This window comes from Pagrus major, chromosome 4 (assembly GCF_040436345.1).
Source record: "Pagrus major chromosome 4, Pma_NU_1.0".
In the NCBI taxonomy this organism is placed as follows: Eukaryota; Metazoa; Chordata; class Actinopteri; order Spariformes; family Sparidae; genus Pagrus; species Pagrus major.
In genome coordinates, this window is record NC_133218.1 from 4,499,507 (window position 1) to 4,523,483 (window position 23,977).

The 23,977-nt window shown below is 38.5% G+C and overlaps 1 protein-coding gene across 1 annotated transcript in view; it reads right to left on the reverse strand.

Annotated features, from left to right (window-relative positions):
- Window positions 1-23,977, reverse strand: part of trip4 (thyroid hormone receptor interactor 4) — a 90,819-nt gene that overhangs the window by 34,414 nt on the left and 32,428 nt on the right. The window contains exon 12 of the mRNA XM_073464447.1: window positions 14,727-14,829. Within this exon, the coding sequence (XP_073320548.1) occupies window positions 14,727-14,829 (103 nt within the window). The remainder of the gene's footprint in view (window positions 1-14,726; window positions 14,830-23,977) is intronic.

Here is a 23,977-nt window from a genome sequence, read left to right on the forward strand (position 1 = left end):
GGCACTGTGGCTGCAACTCCGCTCGACACTCAGTGGGGGTAACACAAGGAGCCCTATAGTGCGGTAATGCAATATTCATGGTGGGGCGTGAGCAGAGCAGTTAAACACAGCAGAGTTGTGAGAAGACCTTCCAACCCTCTATCAGGGAGCAGCTGCTGCTTGGGCTTGCTCCCCTCTCCAAAGCCTATCCTCTCGCTCGAGCATTGTCTCTTTCTTTGCCTGCCCTCCCCTGTTCCCTCTCTGCTGCCTCTCACTCAACCATTAATTTTTAATCACAACTTAAATGGCTGCCTTGGCTGTGGCTGTGGGGGCAGCAAGTCAAGGGCTCTTGCCTCCGGTTACAAAGTAGGAAATAAATTTGAAGAGATCAAGCTAAACATGGAGGGAGGGAGAGGGCTGACTATGGAGAAAATGTACAGGGAGGAAAAATATCAACTTGCTGCTGCCATTACAGCTTAATTAGAATTTCAACTCTTTCATCTTGGACTTTCCATGGCGACTGCTACAGGAAATTGAGATCAAATTAAGATAAAGAATTGGATTTTTGTTGGGTTTTTGGAAGCCATGAGAAAGTATGAAATGGGGGAATGAGTGGATTTAGATTATGTACACAGACTGACAGCAGAGCTTAAAACAATTAATTGATTAACAAAAAATTAATTACCGAGAATTTTGATCGATTCATTTTGATCCAGTCAAAGAATGATTTTTTCTTCTTGTTCCTAGAGCGGAATATTTGAGCTTCACTGTGAAGAAAGATGTACTGTATGTGCAGAGTGTGACACTAGAAGTCTGTTTTCACACTCATTGCTCAAGTTTTCTCTGTGCTCACTGCAAATGGTTGACAGTTTGCTGCAAATATTAACATTGCCAATGCTGTGTAGTAAAATGTTAACATTGCTAATACTAGTTAACGTTAACGTTGCTAACATTAACGTAGCTAACCCTGGCTAGCTAACATCACGGCAGTACAGTATGCTGGGCTCAGCCATTTTTAAGTTTTTCCTCACAAACTGGCAACTACCAAGACTCTTGATCACTGATTAAACACAGATGGCGACATACTATTGGCTCACAAGCCTTGTTAGAAGCTGGAACCAACCGTCAGAATTCTTACACAGAGATAAACTAAACAATCACCTTGGACCCGACAAACATTTTAAAATGATTAATTCACAATCATAATAATGTTTTTAAGGAAAGGAGAGATTTATTTGGCACCTTTGTACAAGCTCTGTAGATGTATTATTTAAAAAAAAAGATTTATCTACATAAAAATGTTATCAATATGACTGTTAAAAAATTTCACTGGTTCTAGTTTCTAAAACACTATGTGATTTCAACTCAATGAATCACTCTGATTTCACTCAACAACAGGGGGTTTTGCTCAATTTAGCGCGTTTTTTCCTTTTTTTAACCTCCGTCTCTTTGCCAGTGTCATTTGCAACTTTTTTTTATCAGACATACTCTCGATTAGAAGTGGCTATATTAATGACAATAGTATGAAAAAAATGCTGCTTTAACATAACAACGGGTTTGTAAATAAGGTGAAGGTATGGAGAGTTATTTTCTCTTACACACGTGCAGAACGTACAAGCTAGTTGGCCGTTGGCTGTAGGCTTTGTGGTATGTTCAAGTGCAGCTTTTTGGCACTGCAACAGTCAGCCTTTGTCGCCACCAGTTCTTTGATGCCAGTTTGGTGTCTTGGCTCTAACTTGTGAGAATTTGCTGCCTTTCTTCACTGTTGATACTAAATTGTCGATGTTTGTGTTTCATACTGTGAGTCTGACAATACAAGCTGCATTTTTCAATATCATGTGTCATTTTATTGGCCTACTTATTATTCGGTTAATTGAGAAAATAATCAGCAGATTAATTAAAATGATTTTTAAGGTTGGTTGCAGCCCTGACTGACACACACTCAACACCACCAAAACAGTAGGAGTATAAAAATACAGCTTACAGCAGGAGTTTATAAAAGGTTGAACCACTTATTCATGAAGGACAAGGTTGTGTGGATGTTGTCAGTGAGGTGGCAGCACTCAGGTTTTCCCCTGCATTATTTATTTTCCGTATTGGGGTGGTCTGACCCACTCATGTAATGAGAACTAGAGTCACGGTCTGTTTGGAGTCCCGGGGCAATGCCGTGCAACCGTGTCCTAGGATCACTGCTCAACCACACAGGCCTCTACACAGCCACTGTTTGCTCAGACTTCACTTGGACTGTAAAAGTCAAGCCTTGTTGACACATCTGTGCTGTCTCTCCCTGAGGCTAATGGCTATTACATCTGTCTGCTTCTTTTCAGAGGGAGAGGAAAACTACAAGAATCAAAATGCTTTGAAAACAGGCAAAGTGAAAACACTGACAGCTGATGGAAAGCTGACAGCCTCCTGTGAGGGGAATTACCACTGTTGATCTTTCTCACAAGTGCAGCAAGGTGATTACATTGGGTTTGAAAGAAATGTTGATGGCCGTATGGTAGCAGTGTGTCAATGTTTGTATTAATACAACTGTGTCTTTCACAGGTCACTCTTTACAGCATTAGGTAATGTCATATTATTCTGAACTGTGTCAAACATAAACATCACTTTCAACAAAAATACTTTTCACAGCTGCAAAGGGTTGCAGAGCACATTGGATATAAAAGATGTTAGATATGTACTGCATGTGAAATTTTAAACAGTTTTTAGTTATTTAAAGCAGCTACAAGGAACCTTTTATTTTTTGTTAATTCTGGCGGCCCCTGTGGACAAAAGCGGTACCAGCACAACCGCCTTGTCTCGTAAAGGTCTTGATCTGGCTAGCCAACATTTTTGAACAACATTTTTTTTTTTAAGTAAACTTTTAGAGCAAACTTTGTTTTAGTAAAGTAACCATTCAAACACCTTGTGACATGTAATCCTACAGATAAGAGAGTCAGTTGCTCCGTAAAGTTATTAGCATTCCCCTGTAATGTTATGCCACAGCAAGAAATAGCTCGGTAGCAAGGCCAACATGAAATGTTACATTATAAATCCAGTTGTTCCGTTGCCATCTGGCCATACAGAAGTATTCGCTGTACCACCAGATGACAGAGCAGCTCCTTTCCTCTGTGAGAATCCGCAATTCATCCTCAGCACATAAAAAGTGTTTGAATTTTGAAAATCCAACCCAGTAAAGGCAGTAAAAATAACTATAATTACTATCAGTCTTAATTTGTTCGCATAATCCACTGTTTTCTGAGTGTACTTTGTTTTCATTCTGAAATATGGCTAATATTAATCTATTAACTACAGCCTGGTCCATTGGCGGGGTTGTTATATTGGTCGATAAATCATATCAGGGTTGCAACTAAGTATTACTTTCGTGATTAACTCTAAAATGGCAAAAAAATAGAGACCAATTTTCTTAATTTCAAGGTGATGTCTTTTAATGTTTTGTTTTGCCAAACCAACAGTCCAAAACCCAAATATATTTAAAATTTCCTATCACAATAAACAAGGAAAAGGGGAAGCTGCAACCAGAGAATCTTTAGTATCTTTGCTTGAAAAACGACTATAACGCTGAATTGATTACAAGAATATTTGCTGGTAAATTTTCTGTTAATTGACTAATTGTTTCAGCTCTAATCAGTATCAGTGTATATGTTAGGTCATAGGAAACAAAAAATTAGTTTACAGAAATGGCGAAGATTTGTTTGATATCAGCCAACTTTTTAAAAACCCTCCAACACCAGTTTTATTACTGATAAAATAACAGTTTTGCTCAAGCTGTACAAGGAAGTCTTGTTTTAGATTTGGTGTAAAATTCACTTTGCAGTTGGGTGTAAAAACATCCACTGACACATTTTAACCACATTAGGTGATTCATTGACCATGTCTAGTTTAACATCCTCACCTCCGTCAGCTACTTCAACTGTGCAAATAATCCACCTATTGATCCTCAATTGCTAACCTCACAAAGTAACAAAATCAAGGGAGCAGGCTAACAGCATACATGCTTACTAGCAGAACTCTCTGAATAAGTCGAACACACACACACACACACACACACACACACACACACACACACACACACACACACACACACACACACACACACACACACACACACACACACACACACACACACACACCGGGCACAGGAGTAATCTCTCACTAATCAAGGACATCGATCACATTGCAAAGCACATCTGTCTGCATCCCCCCTCCACAGCACTGACCCAGATTGATTACTCTGACAGGCTTAGTACAGAGACAAAGAAGAAATGAGAGAAAAGATGGACCAAATAGAGAAAACAAAAGGAAATGTGGGAATGAAAACAGAAAACTGAGGGCACACAACACAAGACTCTAGTCAAAGAACAGAGACAGGCCCAGATGTGTTTTTGTACCAATCTTTGTGAGAGAGCTGCATAATTCGCCCAAACATCAAAGCTAAATAGAAACAGCAAACATGAACAGCACTTACATACAAGTTGCAAAAGCACCATGATGAACTGAAGCCCGTAAGTTAATGCACACAGTGAGTCTCCATTGATGTACATTGACCCATATAAATAAAGAATATAAGACCACAGAAGAGACAGTGGTGTGTGTGTGTGGTGCCTTGGGAGGAGATGAGCCCGGATCAGGGTGGCTGAGAATAAATAAGCTATGTACTTTAGCCTCAGGTAAGAATGAAAACAACTACTTATGATGGCCAAAGCTTGTATGTAAAAAAAGGGTTTTAGTTTTTCTTGTTGTTCTCACAATAAAAAAAAAGAAAAAAAGCAAGGATCCCTTGTACCGCAGAAAATAATTTGGTTCCGAAGTCGATGTTTTTCAATTCAGTCTGCTGAGTGCATGAAAAAGGCATTACTCCTCTTGCTACACTTTCATCCACATTATATTCCTGAAGACTGAATCTATTTTTTTTTATTTAACCTCAGGAGTACAACCCCCTCAGGCATCTTCAGAAAAACTGAGCTCTGCAACAGTACAGTAACATCTAGCTCAAAGGACAGAGTAAGCTTTGAATGCCTTCATCACACAGAGAAAGATACCGGCTGTTTAAAGGCCACATTTGCGCATGACGTGCACATATGAAGCAAGTCTATTTTATTAAGGGATTATATAATTCATCCAAATTACAAAAAGAATGCCATTCATGCATTAAACGTGACACTAGAGAAAGCAGTGGCATGTCAAACACTGATTGCTATGGGTTTTGTAATGGTGACTGATAAAGGCAACAATGCTTAGCTAAGATAAGCAAAGACAAATCTATTGCTACAACAAAGAGCAATTGCTTTACTCAGGCTTTTCTCCCTTTACTGAGATGGAAAACCAAGAGGTTTCATTACCAAGAGCAGCTGATAAAAACCTCTGGGCTCAAGTGCAATCAAATACTACAAAGCTCTCAGGCAAAGCGTGTCTCCGTCAAGGCTGCAAAATTCTGAAAAAAGGTTACTTCAATTATATAAAATGTATTGAGTATTTGAATTCTTCCTCTGCACTTAGAATACACAATGATAAGCATTTGATACATTACTTATGCCAGTTTTTCCTTCTTCAAGTAAGCACAAAAAGATAAACAAGTTCTCTTCTCGTGAATCTTGCATTGTTATGAAATCCTTGAACAAAATCGTAGATATACACCAGGATACTTATCGGCACCAAAAACTAATCACCTGCTCCTTCACTACGTTCTTTATAATCTGCAACGCTTTTGAGATGTCCTGATAACACCGTAACCTCCATGGCAAAGGTAACAGTTAATTCCTTCGTAATAGCCATTTTTCGTCCCATTTCTATGTATAATAGACGTGCTCAGACTTGCTAACACTATCTCTGACTACTCGCATGATCTAAACAGAGAATACCAACCTCTGCCCTTCAATAGGTTATTAGAGTCCCCCCATTTCAACACATATGCATCAGTCTAATCTGTTGTTAAACCAAAATCAGTATGCTGTTTACTAAGACTTGAATCCAGAGGAATAACGTGATATGTTTAATGATCATTACTGTTTGATGTGTGTTTTGTGTAAAATTATAAACCAAAAATTTCTACCAAAGCTGAGTTGAAGGTGAGATGAAAATGTGGGACAAAAGAAAAACATTTTTTTGTTTGGACATGTCAAGAGATGGATTTAGTCCGAAATAGACGTGGACGTGGTTTTGTTTAAACTAGAATTTTCTCATACATTTCAGGAGATTCACGAAAATTCATCATTTTGCAAAAAAAAAGGCCACGGACGATGAAATTTAAGCACCTACATGGATCAAAATATCATGTACGTAATCAATAGGTCAGAGTACATCATTTCTATTAATGTTTGTTCATTGAAAAGTACTAATTTCGTAACAACAAAGCAAACTACTCCTTTTTATAATTTATTATATCTTAATTTAGTCGCAGTGAATGCAAATTAAGCATGCAGGAGTGTTGTCATTGAATCTGTGAGAACAAGCAGATCTAGTATGGTAGAGTTTATTGCTTGGGGCTTCCTCTTGCTCCCATACAAGTGTGCTCTGGTCTCTGCTCAGCAGCTCAGCTCTCTCCTCTCTCCTCTCTCTTCTCTTCTCCTCTCCTCTCCCCATTAACCGGCTGACAGATCAGTAATAAACACAGCCTGTCACCTTCAAGGCCTGCCTCTCATTTACTAGAGAACACATGAAACCCCGCTCTCTTGTTCCCTCTCTATCTATCTCTCCCTCTCTCTTCCCTTCATCCACTGGGCTCATTGGAGCTGAAACCTGATTTTTGGCCCCGGCCGCCTCCGAGGCAGCAAATTCTCCTCTGCACCCAGATAGTCCTGAAAAAGGCATGAATATTAAATGGAAAATCCATGAATAAATAACCAAAAAAGGACTTCCGTCGCCCTAACCTCTTTCTGTCTCCCAGCAGTAGATGACAGAGGAAGAGCACAGGGGAGAAATAGAGGAGAAAAAAAACCATCGCGACCACCTTAGGAGAGAAGGTGGACATTTGTTAGGTAATTGGCTTTCTCTATGTGCAATCCCATGGTGCTGTGATTTCACACATAAAACTAAGAGGTAATCACAAGGTAACAGTGCAGCGGATGGTTAGTAGAGCAAAATTCAACCGCAATTTTTTCACTGGGAATATAATGTGTTATTTCCATATGTGGGGCAACCTGAGGGATAAAAGGGATACATATTGCAACAGCTTGATAATGTATGCGTGGAAAATGCAAATGACATTGAAAGAGTGCTGGAAGTGCAATGTGTATAAGGGATGTGATATTGAATGCATAAGAAACAAATAAAGGGAATCATTTATTTGTGATATATACTCAGGAGTCCCTGGGCACGTGGCTGTTAAACAGGAACAAGTAAATATAGATTATTTAGCTTCAAGCTGTTCCCATAAGGGTGCTTAATATCTATTGTTCTGGATTTCTGTGGCCTGTATTTTTTAACAGATCACATGGAGACAAATCATTAGACAAGCATACGGAGGCTGCTCGTGAATAAGTTATTATATGTGTTGTTGCTGTATTATGTGCTTTATTACAGCAGTATTATATGTTCTGCATATAAGGTAAATTGCAGGTCCAGTGTCACAGCGTGATGAATTAAACAAACTAAATTTAAGAGGCAATGAAATGTCAGCCATTGGTTTCAGCAACAGCGGTTCAATAGACTTTCATTCTGTAATTACCACTCTGTGTAGAATTTTTCACTGTTAGTGTCGTACTCTGCCCGTTTCCGCATTTCATTCAAATTGTCTGCACGTATATGAGGCATAGATATAAATCAGTGTTATTGTAATAATTCTATCTCACTGATATCAGCCTTGCAGCTTGCTCCCAGCCAAGTCAGGACTAAGGTCTTTAATCCAAAATGCACTGACCAACCATTTTTTGCATTTTTGCTAGTTGATTAGTTTTATATATTGCAGAACCCTCAGTCCTCAACAAGGTAACAAGCGTCTATTTATCTGCCCTGCTAATGTGTCCAAATCAGATCAGGGTTGGTAATGGTAAAACAATGTGAGTTTGTTTAGCTGCACTGCATACAGATACACCAGTGGATCATCTGTTTAATTTCTTGCAAGGTAGGTGCTCAAAGATTGTTTTTGAGTGTTATTGAGCTGCACTTGTTGCTGCCAAAGTCCTTTAAGGCAAGTCTTGCCGCTCGGCAGCCATCGTGGCAGTTATTCTGAAAAATTAGACAGCCATAAAATGCTTTCCCCACAAGTTATACATTCACTACACATGCACACGTCACAACACCAACTTCTATTACGGCCCGATGTGAGGTGGTCAGCTCATCCCACCAGGCACTTCACCAAATGTGTGTTCAATGTCTAATCTTTGAATAATCACATTTAAGAGGGTGAGAATGTTTCGCAACAAACATGTAATGACTCATGATAAAGACAAACCAGATCACACACTATCAAAGCTCATAAGATGTGACTAATGAAGGTTTAATATTGTGGTGGATTTCTTCCAAAATAAAACAGATGACTTGGGAGGGAAAAGAAATAATCTGCTCTAGTTTGACATTGTTAAATTGGTGCAGTTGGCTTATAATTACCCAGCCCATTGTTTTTATTTGAGCTTTATAATATACTACTGATAGTGGGTGCATTTAAGCAACTCATTTTTGCAGGTGACAAATTGGGTGAAAAAAATCCCATTTTTGGAGAACCTCTTCTGGCTCTTAAGGCTGTCCATCAGTGAGGAAAACCAAATGTCTTTTGATATTTAATACATCAAGAGCATATATTTCCATCCGTGGAAGAGCAAAATTGTTTTTGGATGATAAATCATCATTATACATAACAAAAAACTGGTTAAGTGTGGGAATATTTCAAAAACTGCTATTCATTACTATTTGAATAGCTATTAAAACACAGCTGAAGTCCGCTGTACATCAGAATCTGAAGAAATGGATGAAAATGATGTTGGTGCCTCGGGCTGAAAGCAGGAGAACTACTTTGTCGACCTTGAGGTCCTTTGAAATGACTCCAGTTTCCAGTGATGTCGAGATTATATATGTCAATGACTTTTGCTTCTAGAGATAAAAAAGATCTCATCATGACCGGCTGCAGGAGCTGAATTTCTCATCTTAGCAATTATATCCATGACTTCCTTCCCTGTAGTTGGATCAAACCTCAGCAGAAGAGAGCTCTTTTGTATCTGCGGGGGAGCCATCAGAGTGACTAATCTTTATAGAAAAAGATAAGCCAATATTCACAAAGCACTCACTGAATTCATGTGTAATATCACAAGAACAGAGTGAAGAGCTGGAAATGACCTCTTCTTCTTTAAAAGCTGTTAGAGGACGATCTGTTGTGTGTCTATAAAGGGTAACAATTACTTCTTTCCCTTTGGCACTTTCTGTGTGCAATACTGTGTGATTAAAAAGATTAATTTGCATGTTTATGTTCATGTGTGAATTTATTGCTTGGCATATGTTGGTTAAACCTTGATGAATTTTTATAGAACAACTTAGACGACAGAGCTGAATTGTTAATTGTGATAACACTTTCTGCCATATGATTGTCAGTCAACTGAAGCCTGCCAAACTATCACAAGAAGAAGCAAACGGCTTTAGATGCTTTGAACAGACTGACCCTGAACTGTTGCTCTGTGCTTTTGTCAGTTGAATATAGTAGTGCTTGTAAAAGAGATGTGTACATTTTATTCTTGCTGGTCGAGCACTTTTTAAACAAGGTTTAAAGCCATTTCATTCACTCATGGAACATTAATCTGCATATGCACTCTTCATGCTTGGAAGCAAGAGGATTTTGACTCTTCGGAGGCACAGTAATAATTCTCAGGTTACCTCACGATTTGCTCTGCAGAACAGCAAATAGCAGCTTCAGGCTCTTTCAGCAACAACAATCCCAGCATGATGTCTACCAATTTAAGTTGAGATGGATGGTGATTCAAAAGCCTTCAAATACTTGGAAAAATGTGATGATATTTTGCTTTCATGTCTTCTTTTAGGCAAGTGGAAAGACAACGTCAAAAATACACATTCAGCTGTATATTTCAGTTCAGACCATTGTTCTTGAGATTAATGCAAATTGGCACATATTTAATTAGGTAGCTTGATTTTCATATTCAAATGTAAAATTTCAGAAAGCATATAATAATCCTCTTAATCTTAGTAATTAAAGGGGAAGTGTCATGATGATGATGAGGAATTTTACATTACATATCTTTAAAGACCGTTTTTTATTTAGCCACAAATCTCCACTTCAGTCAAAGTTACACACACCAAACTTTCATTCCTATCTATATTCTGGAGGTTTTTACAGAGGTGTTTGTTCATATATCATTCATAGCCTGATCTGTATAACAATTTATTTCTAAAAACATGAAAAAAAGTATTTTCCTGGCTCTGGCAGTCTACATGTCAAAGTGTCCTTAAGCAAGATTTTGAACCCCGAACTGCTCCTGGTGGCTCCTCTATGAGTGTGTGAGTGCGTATGAATGGTTATTGCTCCTGATGAACAGGTGACTCTAGGTGAATGACTTCAGTCCATTTAACATTTATAATGCATTCAACAGTGAAATATCTATTAACTTAAGTTGATTTCACTATAAATTTACTATTTATTAATGATGGTTATTATAAAGTGTTATCTGGGCTTTTCCATCATTTACTGTGTTTGCATCTTTAGGAACAGCTGATGCTATATGAATGTTTTTGACTAGTCATTTTGGCACTTTTACAACAAACAGAGCTAAAAAGATAAAACTATTCTTTAAAAATAAATAAACCTTATTATGCAGTAGAATTAAAAGCAGGTTTGCTTTAGATTAGAGCTAACATATACTACATGAAGAAAATATCTATATACAGTATATGGTATATACTGTTTATCTATAGTGGTATAACATTTGTTTTTCCACTCCTCTGTCTGTGTGTACATAGTTGCACCATACAGAGGATGTCAGGCTATTATAAACCTGGGGGCAATTGAAGGATAGCTATAAGGAAGAGAAAAGGGAAATGCGGGTTCATGTCAGAGAGCCAAATAGCTTTCAACACCCAGACTGACCTTCAGCTTACACAGAAGCACACACACACTGATACAAATGTTCACAGGATGTGACCATAAACCATAATGGACATCCCTTATTACAGGGAGTGAGCCTTGGCTGTGTGCCATTTTAAATGTCACAGACTCCTCCACAGGGTAATGACTGATCAACCTGAGTTTGCATCTAACGTAGCCGAGTATATTATCTACAAAGTCGACTGTAAAACTGGCTGCAGAGAGGAGACAGCATCGTATTATTTGATAATTGCCAAATGCGTCCAATAATGTTCATCCACATATGAGTGTGCTGGCTTTTCCGACCTTTCATGCTTGCAGCTGTTATATGCAATATTACTACACTGCGTCAGTAAAGCAAAGTGTTTACTAGCACTGCCGATAAATCAACAACATGCTCGTCTGCAGCATCACGTAGCTTTTAGCTCATTAGTTTGGCTTTTCAGTCAGACAAAATCAAAACATTTCCAATTCATATAAAAACATAAACAGCTGCATATTTCCTGTGCCGAGAAAAAACAAACCTGTAGCAAAGCAGTTAGACCAAGATATTTTTCATCACTGGCTCACAAACAAACAGATTAGTGTTCAGGTCAGTGTTTTACACAAACCAAACATACATGGTTTGGATGTCATTTTATTGTGTTGTGTTGGTGTAAATGTAATACTGACTTAATGGATGGGGACTATAGCAGTTATATTTAAGCATTTGAACTGTATGTATGTCTTATAATGGACATCAGGAAGAGAAGCTGTTGCCAAGGTAACAGCTAATGTGGGTTAAAAAAAAAGACCAGGACGGACATTCAAGCTAACATCTGAAAGGTGGTGACAAAAGGGCTTGATTCTGTTCTTTTTACATTTTAGTGGTTAACATTAAATAAGCTGATATTTTGTCATATCGAGGATCAATACTCTTAGATACCAGCTAATATTGATCAACGCTCCCACTCCCATTTTCCACAGCATGCCTGATTAATGAAAGAATCAATATCAGCAGCCACACAATGCAATTTTTACATACAACCAAGGACACAACCTACCATTTTTATGTTTAACACACTGGAAACTGTCAACAATCGCCCTTGTTATGTAATAAAGCATTGAGTGTGCTGAAAGGACTGGAAAAGCAGGGAGCTGAATCCTTTTCTGGCTCATTCTGATGAAGCATGAGATGGTTGGCAATGTCAGTGACAAGCGGATATTGTCAACGTAAGCTGCTGGGGGAGCAAAAAATACTTGTGCTAAGCCCCCCTGAGTAAGATGAGCGGCAATGCCTTGACCCGTGAGATGCAGTGGGAATTGAGGTGGAAGAGAGGGCGAGAGAGCAACACAGTGAGATAGTGAAAAGCTCGCTGGTGACAGAAGAATCAGACACGCTGGACTGTGTAGGTCCAGTGGGTCAGGACAACCAATCCAAAAACCAGGCAAACATGAACAGCAGGGAGCATGTAGTGATCAATGCACACAAGTGGTGGAGGAAGTATTCAGAGCCTTTAGTTTGATAAAGTAGGAGTTGTTTGATAAACAATCATCAGTATTATAGATATAAAGACTAAATGATTAAAGACAAGTAGAACAGTCTGGTAAGTTCAGAAAGTGACACCACTTTTTCTATAATGCAGCCTTTAAGACTGGGAAAAGACAACACTTATGCCATATCACGATGTAACGATATCCAAAATCTAAGATGGTTTTTATTTTCTCATATAACAAAAATGATATCAATACATTTCTGAGCCTTGATTTAACTTACCTTAAATCTTGAAATTTAACGTACGTCACTACAATTTAATATGCACGTTCACTGGCACTTCTACACTTAACATTTACTCATTCTCACTGTTCATATTCCCTATGTTTTCAGTCTCTCATACTGCTGCTTGTCTCTTTAGTGCTGTAATATTTATTGATTAAGTATATTTTGTTCATGTTATCTGTTATGTCAGTGTTTGTACTGTTATGTTATGCTGTTAGGTATCATATTTCTGTTGCTTGTGTCTTAATTGTATATTGCATATGTATATGTTTTCATCTTCTGATGGATTTATCTTTCATTTGCTATTTTTTTGCCCATACTTGTGATGTCTTAATAACCTTTTTCTGTCATGTCGTAAGAATTCCAGCGCTCAGAATGACCCAGTATACACTGTGCATTTGATAAATAAAACACTTTGACTTTAATATTAATGGTTGAACAAAAATAAGAACAGCAGTCACCAGTTTGCAGTCATCAGAAAACTAGTGGTTATGTTTGGCTGAGCATAAGTATATCAAATTACACAGAGAGCCAGAGCTGGAACAAAGCTGGAAGGCAGCTGGACAATAATGAAGACAGAGATTTGTATTGTACCGATACATCTCTCAGATCTCTCAGCAGGCAATAAAAGATAACCAATTTGAAAATACTGCGGGTAGGATTTCTTTATGGATGGTATGAACGCAAGGTCGTCAAAACAAAACCCACAGAATAAAAGCTTAAGTATTTCTATATTATCGGCAATAACATTTGATCATTTTTTTCAGAAAACAAATCTGCAGAGTTCATTGTTTTGGTGACATCATCAGTTTGCTCCTTTAGAGAGAATTTAGAGTCATCACAAGCTGAATGGAAAAGAAGCAGGCTGCAGCTGCTGTTAAAAATGAATACTGAGGTCTATTAGTGGTTAAAAATGTACTACTGGCAAGTTCCATAAAGTCATATTTATTCCTCCACCGATAGAAAGTAAGCTGCTGATTCATAAACCACAGAGCTACTGTATGTTTGAATAATGTAGGTGCAGATTTCCCTACAGCGATCTGTGCCTACGACAGCAAGCCTGTAACAATGTGTCAGCATGTTCCATCAAGTTCAGGCTTTTATTCAAGACCATGTTAATGCCAGTTAGAATGAAATATATGAACAATCTGATGCCAATTAAAGATGAAAATGAAAACAAAAGCGCAGGAGTTCATGAGTAGACTGATATTTCACTACAAATCAAGTGTAGCAGGAGAGTATTTACAGACTTACTGCACTTCATTCTCTTTCACTTTATTTCATTTTTCACTGTTTAGGTCTGCGCTCAACCTTGAAAACCTTTTTAACTGTTGCTCATTTTCACAAAAATGGAGACAAGGTCATCATATTAATTTTAGTTTAGAAGAAACTGCTTATAAAAAGGGCACAGCTCCTGCTAGATTTTACATTGAGCTGCTCAAAAAGCCTTCTCCATCGATCTGGAAAGATCTGAAAGAGGCACAGCTGCATAAACAATCCGCTCATGTCTTTAGAGGGTTTTGAAATATTAACAAAAGAGCTTGCAGGTACATCATTTTGCAGCAGCAGCTATGGCAGCAGAGGGAAAATGTGCTTGAGTCCTATTATAAATCACACAATACAGCAACAGCATTGCACATCCAGGCCTGGCTTGTCCCCCAGGCAACCTGACAGCAAAACCCCGTCTTTACAGATGGCTCTCAGAGAGGATCTGCACATGTGTATGTGGGCGAACGCCATGTGTGTGTGTTTGTAATTTAGTTTTATTCACGAAAATATAGCAATCAGAACCTCAACCTATCATTATCATTTTTTTACATGTCCATTTATGTATGCGTGTGAGCGTGCAAGTGCAGAGGAGAAAGCTGATAAAAAAAAATAAAGAAATAAAGAAAAGACTTCCTCGGCTCAGGCTAATTTCATCCACTTCACTTCCCCTTACATGAAAGAAGCAGGACTTACAGATCTTGTGCTTCCCTTTCATGGGGAATTTCACCAGCAGCTCCTGGGGGTTGGTGCAGATGAAGACGAATGGGGAAGCAGACTCCTCACAGGTATCGGGGAACTGCAGGAGTGGGGAGGGCGAATGAAGAAGAAGAGAACAGTTTAGTATCATCTTACATAGAACTAGCATGGACATATTGTGCACAGAATATGTTGAAGCTCATTACGCCTGCTATCACATTTATGAATCATTCAGTGAGTGTCTCTAAATACATCATGTGAGATGTCCTCCATGCCTGATGTAATACAACATGCCTGACAGCAACTGATATGAGTCTCTCTGGGCCTCAAGCACTAAAATTGCTCAGCTAATGATGCAGCAGCTAATGAGCTGCAGTTGCACCACTTGTGAAACTAAATTTATTACAACAGGCACCAAAATCCAAGACATGCAAAGACTTTTCTATGTGTAATGTTGTGAGTGAACACACTGTCAAACCCCACTGAATCACACAAAGAAAACTGTTAAAAGCACATGTACAATATTTATATACAGTATGTTCTGAGGCTGGGCGAAATGACCATAATATACTTTTGTGGTATTTTTAGGCTATATTCTAATACACATGTTTATCTCATTATCTCGAAATCTATGACCAAGTATGACCAAATACCTCGATGTCTATATTGTGACAACACTTCAGTAGGGCTGGGCAATACATCAACATCATATCGTTATCGTGATATGAGACCACACACCATCTTAGATTTTGGATGTCATTACATCGTGGTATAACTTCATTGTTTTCTTTTCCTGGTTTTAAAGGCTGCATTACAATAAAGTGTCAATAAATGTAATTTTCTGAACTTACCAGACAGTTCTCATTGTTCTAATACTTGCCTTGACCCACATAGTCATTATATCCCCATAACTGATGATTATTTATCAAAAATGAAATTGTATTAAGGGGAAATTCTAGTATTTTGAAACCTTGGCCATATATCTACATGTTCGTGTGTAAATGATTTATTTTTAGCAAAATGCTTGTAATCTGTCATCTCAGCCAGCAGTTGTGACATGGCTGCAATGTAATCCTTTGGGGCAACTCGTACACTTAAAGTGCTTGTTTTTGCCACATACAGGCTGAGGTATCTGACAACATTACAGAAATTATTCCTACATTTTTATTAAATGATAAGATCCTTTTTCTAACCAGAAACACAAGACTCACTGAAGGAGAAGGTCTCCCTCTGTTGGAATTGTGTCCATAATCTTGTCAGACACTTAGAATAGCAAACTCATCCTGTCAGCGGCAATACAAGCACAGTGAGTGGAAGTATCTTTGACGGTTTGGCGTTGCCCCAGAAGAAAAATTGCAGCCATCAAACCTGTGTTGTGGCTGCCAGGCGGTCAACAGGACCAATTTAAAAAAATTGGTAAGTATGAATTTTTTACACACCAAAACATGTAAATATAGAGCCAAGGTTTAAAAAAACTCTAAAAGAATTCCCCTTTAATATTTTGTAAAAGTACCAATAGTCAACCCCACCATATTGTTACAATAACGGTATCAAGGTGTTTGGTTAAAAATATTGTGATATTCAATTTTGATCCCATTCCAGCATTATTGAGATATATTTCCTGTTTCTTGATCTAGCCTACAAATGTCGCTATATTATTTTAAGGCCATGTAACCCAGCCTTATATTGCAGTACATATCTCAAAATATTTACATACAGGACAAGAGTATTACAAGAGTAATGTGGATATAATGACTAAGTGGGGCAAGGCAAGAATTAGAACGAGTAGAGCCATCTCGTAAGTTCAGAAAATTACATCACTTTACTGTAAAACCAGGAAATTAAAACACTTATGCCATTTAAGGATAATGATATCCAAAATCTAAGATACAGTCTCACATAACGATAATGATTTGTAACGATATGTTCATCTAGTAATTACAAATAGAACTGTTCCAACATATCATAATTCATACTTCTATATCTATAGAAATACATCACATTTAACCACATCCATGATATATTTATGCATACCGTGTAAAATGTCGTACCACATTCCTATGAAGGAGAGAGTGTTTTACAGCTCATAATTGACAGCGGCCCACAGCATAGAGAGGTGTAGAGACAAGAAAAAACCTCTCTCTCCCTGTGTTATTGATTGGTCTCTCAGGTGAGAGTGGGGAATTGACTGACACAGTGACAAAGGAGTCATCTTTCCCATCACTGGCAGCCAACGGCTCTCAGCTCATCCAATTTCCTCCGGCGCTATCAGATAGTGCCCATGATTGCATCTAGCCAGCCAGGAAGCGGCTCTTTCATGACAGCATGCTTTTTCCTCCCCCCTATTCCTCTCTTATTCACAGCCTCTCTATCTCCCTCAAAGGAGCACTGAAGGTTGTGACAAATTTGGGGCTTTTAAGAGAAATCAACAGAGTCGGCAACCCATCTGTATGGTCCCTGACGAACTGGGGAGAGATGATAGAGATGTTTATGTCAGATTACAGTCCATCTTGACTTGAGTGTAATACACTGGTGAGTGATAAAATATGTAAACACTCAAAGATGTTAGACATTGGTGGGAAACCTTAAAGAGCCCCCTGATTCCTTCTTCCAAATAACACAGTGAATCCAATTAAATTAGGTCTCCCCGTCAAGTACGTTGCCTCCAAGATAGAACGTTCCCAAGACAGCCCTTGAACAAAATCATTTGTGATTTAGAAGGGGTTAAACAAGATGAAGAGTCCAGAAATGTAGCGTTATGGGATAAGCTTGGCAATGTTCTGTATTTGTTTTTATTGTCATCAAATCCCATGAAAAGATTAAAGGTGACAACATGTGGAGGGTTTTTTGTAAACAAACTGTGGTTTCTGCTTACATTTAGCGTTAGACCATTATGTGAACTGGGAAACTATTGGCAGGAATGTGCTTATGCATCCTTGTCCACATGAAAAGAGAACAATAAAAATGTGTAGGAAAAAACAGCTCGTAGCGTACCTTTAAATCCATTAATGAATTTAGCCTATTATCCAACTATTGACTGTGAAGCTACTGCCTGACAAAGCTTTACATATGAAACAATTAGTAGACTCAGGATGCAATATTACCTTATATTGTACGTCCAGCAACCAAATGGCGAGTGAATGTTCAAATTTTACCAGCCACTTTTTGGGGGGCTGGGGTATGAGGCAAATCTACCCCCACCTTGCATACTTTACCAGCATTTGACTGGTGGCTGGTGCTAATTTTGTGCCCTGAGTAGACTGAGCAATTAGTCAATCAACAGGAGATTAATCATCAGGTGTTTAGATTAAAACATAATTAATCGTTTGACCCATTTATCAAGAAAAAATCCTCTGCAATTCACAAAATAATCACAATTTCCTGTTTCTCCAAATGTGAGGATTTGTCTCTTTATTCCATTTAATATCAATGTAGATTTATTTTTGAAAGAAACAAATAACCGACTAACAACAATTAGCAAATTACATAAAGACAATTAATTTACCAATGTTAGGTAACAGGACGTGTGCTTTCATTGGTCAAATAGTCCTTAATTCCTATTTTTTTATCTTCCATACTTATCAAATAATCAAGTTTAAGATTTCTCTGTATGTATGTACAAAAACTTTAAAAGCAGTTTCACCAAAGACAATAATAAAAATAATAATCAGTTGCAGTCTACAGTTTATTTCTCTGCTTTACAGACAACACATCAATGAGGCCTCACAGATATATTGGTTCATTATGATGAACATGGGCAGTCTTTGTTGAGACAATCCCAAACACACGGTTCTGGTGCTGAAAATATTCAATGGTGCATCAAATGTGCCTCAACCCTTGGCACCCCAACAAATGCACCATTGACTCCTGTTTGAGTATTGTGTGCTAAAAAATCAAATACTCTGCAGCTACAGGGAATTATTAAACCCGTTTCAATAACAAATCTATATGTGCACGCAGGAACCTCAGTCAGAGTAAGGAATTCAGAAAGTATTGAGAGAACAGACAAACACATGGTTAATTGTTGTCTTTTCATTGGCTTTGTTGACATTAGAAAAATACAGAACAACATCATCACCGTCTCCCCCAATTCATACAACTTCAGTACGAGTGTCCCAATGTAGCAATTAACGGCTATCAGATTAGAAAGAAGGATTCCTTCTTTTATCAACTAGCCAGAGGGTACACTCACTTCCCCCTACAATGTAAAGATTGATCCTGTTAACTGTTAAGACGTTGCAGTGCTTCTCAAATAGCTTACTAAGGTGAGCAGCTTAATTGAGTCTTCATTTAAATGTCCACGTTCGGCACTTAGGGTGACACTTTAATCCTGTGTGTTTTAGCATCGTGCATGGTGGTTACTTTTTAAAAACTATTGGTCAGTGTCCTTCATTGTTAGGTCTGTACCAAATTGGAAATGATTCTAAGGTTTACCAGTGATTTAAAAAAAAATATCTTTACAGACAAGGATCTTGTGTGGTACCTGTAGCCCCTGTCAAGTCAAGATAGGCAAAAGCTACACAAATATCATACATGATATAAACATATGAGAAGGTTTTACAATTAAAAGAAAATCAGACAAGACAGTATAATTATTATTTAAAAGGGGATAATATTAGTAAAGATACTATTTAAAGGAGACACTGTTGTAGCAGTTGAGTAGACCTTTACTTTCAGAGATGCACCTCTTTACATAAACCTGATAGCAATAAAACAAGTTTCTCTCATGGCTAGATAAGCACCCTGGTCACTTTTTTCTAAAAAATGAGTCTAAAGTCTAAATTGAATGCCATCAGATTAATGTAAGGCTGCACTAGCAGCAATTTAACATGCACAGAGTGACAGAGAGAAAAATTGTCTTGTTCTAAGGTCACTGTAATAAATGTAATATCTCAGTCATCATCTCTTAGGCACAAAATTAGTCTGATGAACTCGGAAACAGTGAAAGAGCCAATTTTAAGTTGTTGAATAGATCAATATCTTCTCATATCTGATCAGTCAAGAGGTTAAATAAAAAAGCCTTCCAACCACTAATAATCAGACCAGCACATCCTTTCATTGGAATTAATGAATATCCATGCATTATGCAACTTGTGGGCATATTAAACAGAAATAAACACGTCCAAACATAACATCATATCATTCAATGTTTGTGTATGTAGGACTTTCTAATGGTGAAATGAAGTCAAAGGAACATTAACATAAAAGACACCCATCTCTGAAGGACATCACATTGACAGCATGACGATCCCAGCAGTGTAACTTATTCAATGTCTGAAACGGGCTTATGTTTGTGTCAGCCCAGTCACCAGGATATAATTTCAGCCGTTAATATTTCTGCAAATCACAGAACACACAGACACATTTTGTAAATCATTACAAAAAATCTCAAGTTGCACAAGATGGCTGTATTGTCTAAAGGTTCCCAAGGAAACAAAATGGTGGTGGTCTTGCTAAATTCAGATGAAACGAGCGTAGATGCAGCCACAGTTTGAGTGAGAGTTCCAGTGTGTTCATGTGAAACACCGCCAGTTGCCTGCTCTTTCATCCTCCATTAGCTAATTAGCATTTAAAGCTGTTGAATGTGCTGCTGCTTTGCCTCACTACCTCCCCCCACCTAATTGTTTCCATTCCGTGTTAATCAAAAGGGCACAAAACACTGTGGCTGTGTGACAAGGAGGTTTGCTAAAGCCCTCCATATTCATCAGGAAGCATCTAATGTAGTCAGAGTGGTCTTGCTCACAACGCAATTAAGTTTGAGCTTGTTGAGAAACGCAGGTATTGAATTAAGAAATTGTTCAGTCGAATTATGTGAAAAAAACCACGGGTGACAATGACTGTCACACTAGATTCAGAATGAAACGAGTCGTTAGTGTGCTGGTTTCTTTGTATGACAGGTCTTGGTTACAGCCCAAGGGCATTCTGGGAAGAAGGACCAGTGTGTTTGACATGATCTGAGGGTGTATGTATAGCTCTTGTGACAGGTGCATTAAAATGCCTCACTGTGAATTGAATATCATTCGTCGGTTGCCTCAGGCCAATTTACTTAGGAGTCAGAAGAGTGAGACAAGGACTCTGCAGCTTCTACTGGCTCATAAACATCACTGACAATTGGCTCCTGTTCAACACAGAAATACATCTACTGCATGGCTGACTTCCAAACTGTTTTCAGAAATACACCTCAACCTTTCCAGCATGCCAACTCAGGATAAATCTATTCATCAGTCATGTGTTTTAACAAAATTGTATTTTCACATTAGTTTCAACCTCTGATCAGTTTTATCCCCTTCACACAGGACTAAAAACCCCCTAACACTCAATAACATTAGTTTTTTGTCTTCAATCAGCATCCATTCAATGGCAGGTCAAATGACTCTGCAGTAGTCATGGGTATTTATTGTCTTTAGCTCTGATTGGCAGTGATAAAAACTCCCAGGTGCCCCTTTGAATGATGTTATTATGCGCGTTGAAGTCCGGACGTTGGCGTGTAAACAGTTTTCCATTCATCTCCATTTAAGCAGTGCATGATCATCATTCAGTCTATGTTGAGTCTGAAACAACGACATAAAAGAGTAACCACCATAAAATAGTCACCGGCCTCCATGCTGCTTTCTACTCCCCTTTCTGTCCCCCGTTTGTTCTGGTGCGCATGTGAGGCCGAACACGAAACACTATTAAAAAAAAAATAATAATTTTCCTGTGTTTAAAAAAACTAATTTTGATATAAAAATTGTATTTGTGTGTATATAATTCAGTCACCTAGTTAGGTTACTTATAGCAATAGTTTGAGATTTTGGGAAACATTCTCATTTGCTTTCTTGCAAAGAGTTAGATGAGAAGGATCATACCACTCATATCTGTACAGTAAATTTCGCCAGCAGCTAGTTAGCCTAGCTTAGCATCAAGACTGAAAATAAGGGTAAACAGCTAGCTCTGGCACCTCTAAAGCTCTTTGTATCTTAATAGACCAAAGAAAAAAAATCAATATTCAAGCGCACACCAGTATACAATTGTCACTGTTTTATCAACAATTACGTTCAAAACAACACAAAGTAAGCTACGCCTTTCAACTTGCTGCTTCAACAGATTCGCTCAGGTTACGAGGTGTTTGTTTAAACAATCAGTTGCTGATTAGCGGAGAATCCTGCACGATCAAATTCCCCAATACAAAAACATAAAAAAGTCAACAACAATAGGCAATAGCCTATTAGCCACCACAATTTGACTATACAAAACTATAAATGTACATTTCTATTTTACATGTTAGATAAGAAGATACAACAAAATATATAACAGAATACATAGTCTGGACAATTTTTATTTGGTCCACCCTATACCAGCTACACCCAGAAAAGAAGCACTGCTGTGCATGAGGTATCTTTAGGTATTTACTCTATATCTTGTTTGTTTAATCCTAAAAAAATTAATAGACAATTATAGACAGTAAGAATATTTTTATACCTTCTTTTTTAAGAGCATTTTTTCATTTGAAGGTTAGACATACTGCACTGCTTTGATAATACTTGGAGTTGAGGAGGCAACATGTTGTAAATATGGTTTCGAAACATTTCAACGAAACCCCGGCTGAATGAAAACCTACATATTAAAATACTAAACAAATTCATAAGGCTTCACAGCTTCTTCAGAGAGTGCCAATTCAATAAACTGCCCACTATTTAATTTGCTGGGATCAAGCCAGAGGGGATTCAACAATAACCAACTGTAATAACATGAAATTCACAAGTTCATTGGAAAAAGTAAAAAGGGATGGCAGGGGCAGAGAAAAATAACAGCGGCTTAGAGGGCAGGGAGAGGGCTCAGTGGCCCTACTGCCTTTACCACACATTGTATATAATGAAGTGATGTGTTCTGAGGTTTATGCTTCATATTCATCTGCTTCCCTTCCTCAACACATCATCTGTGTTCTATATACTGTATTATTCATTCTCAGTGCAGTCCAAAAGGCAACGGGTTCCAAGCAACATTTGATGAAAACAACATCCATCTTAATAAAACCAACTAAAACATAGCCAGGTTTTGACAGCAGGAACACAAACCTTTGAGTCCAAGCTTGTCAAGTAACAGCTCAACAAGCCAACACTGTTCCCTCTCCTCTCTCTACAATGTCTCTCTCTCTGGCTCTTTTCAGCTGCTGTCGGCAATTAAGGGCAGCAGAGACAAGTAATCTCCTTCTGGGCGACAGGGCCAGACCAGAACAGGCATGTGGAGTGGTCTGTGCAGTGGGGGGTTGGGGCTGGTGGGAAGGTGGAGAGGGGGGGACTGCGAGGCTGGCCCCAGCCTCAGCCTGAGCCAGGCCCTGCTTGGCTGCACTCAATCTCAGCCCAATAAAAAGCCCTTCATTGGCAGGGTGCAACTGAGCCAGACGGGCTGGGAGCATGTGGCTTTTAAAAATGAGGAGGGTGGAATAAGGGGGAGGGAGGCACAGAATGAAGGGAAGGAGGAGAGGGGGGAAACTGGAGAGTAAAAATGAGGAATATGATTCGGTAAAAAAGACGGATAATAACAGTATAAGGTGAGGGAGAAACACAGAGGCAGGGCTTTTGATGGATAGGGAACTACACAAAGCCAACCGTGTCTTCCCAGAAAAGACACTCTTGAAATACTGCTTAGGCAGTTCTGTCAAGGCTGGTTTCACCCAGGGAATGGAGAAACAGATGGGTTGTCTTGGAGCAATGGGCTACATGTGGGAGGTGAAAGGGTGTCGTTTGGAAATGTATGCAACAGCAATCGTTCGCCAATCGTTCTTTAATCTATCGTGTTCGCCGAACAACACATGCCTGTTTCTGGCATTCATTAACCCTCCAACGAATGCAGCTGCCCTCAGGAAACTGTACTGTAACTGCCTTTCAGCTTTTGCACGCACTTAGTGTGGTATTTGTTTTTCCATCACTGCACAACACAGGACCAGAGCACACACACGGTTCATGTATCACAATTCAAAACACTGTCACAAAATTAACTGCAGACGACAAAACCACAAATGATGTCAATGAGTGCAAATAAGGTTTGGTAAACCTCTTTACTTAATTGAATCCATTTTACTGCGTATCCAGAACAAGTACCAAAAATTGGCACTAAATGGTCCGATTCTCAGACAAATGTGTCTATACCAAGTGTAAACACACGGTGACGACACCTTATGGTTTGTGGACATCCATTCTGAAGCCTCATATTTGGCATTGCCAGCATCCAGGAACAGTGACAGGCTTGAAGCTCATTTGACAGAA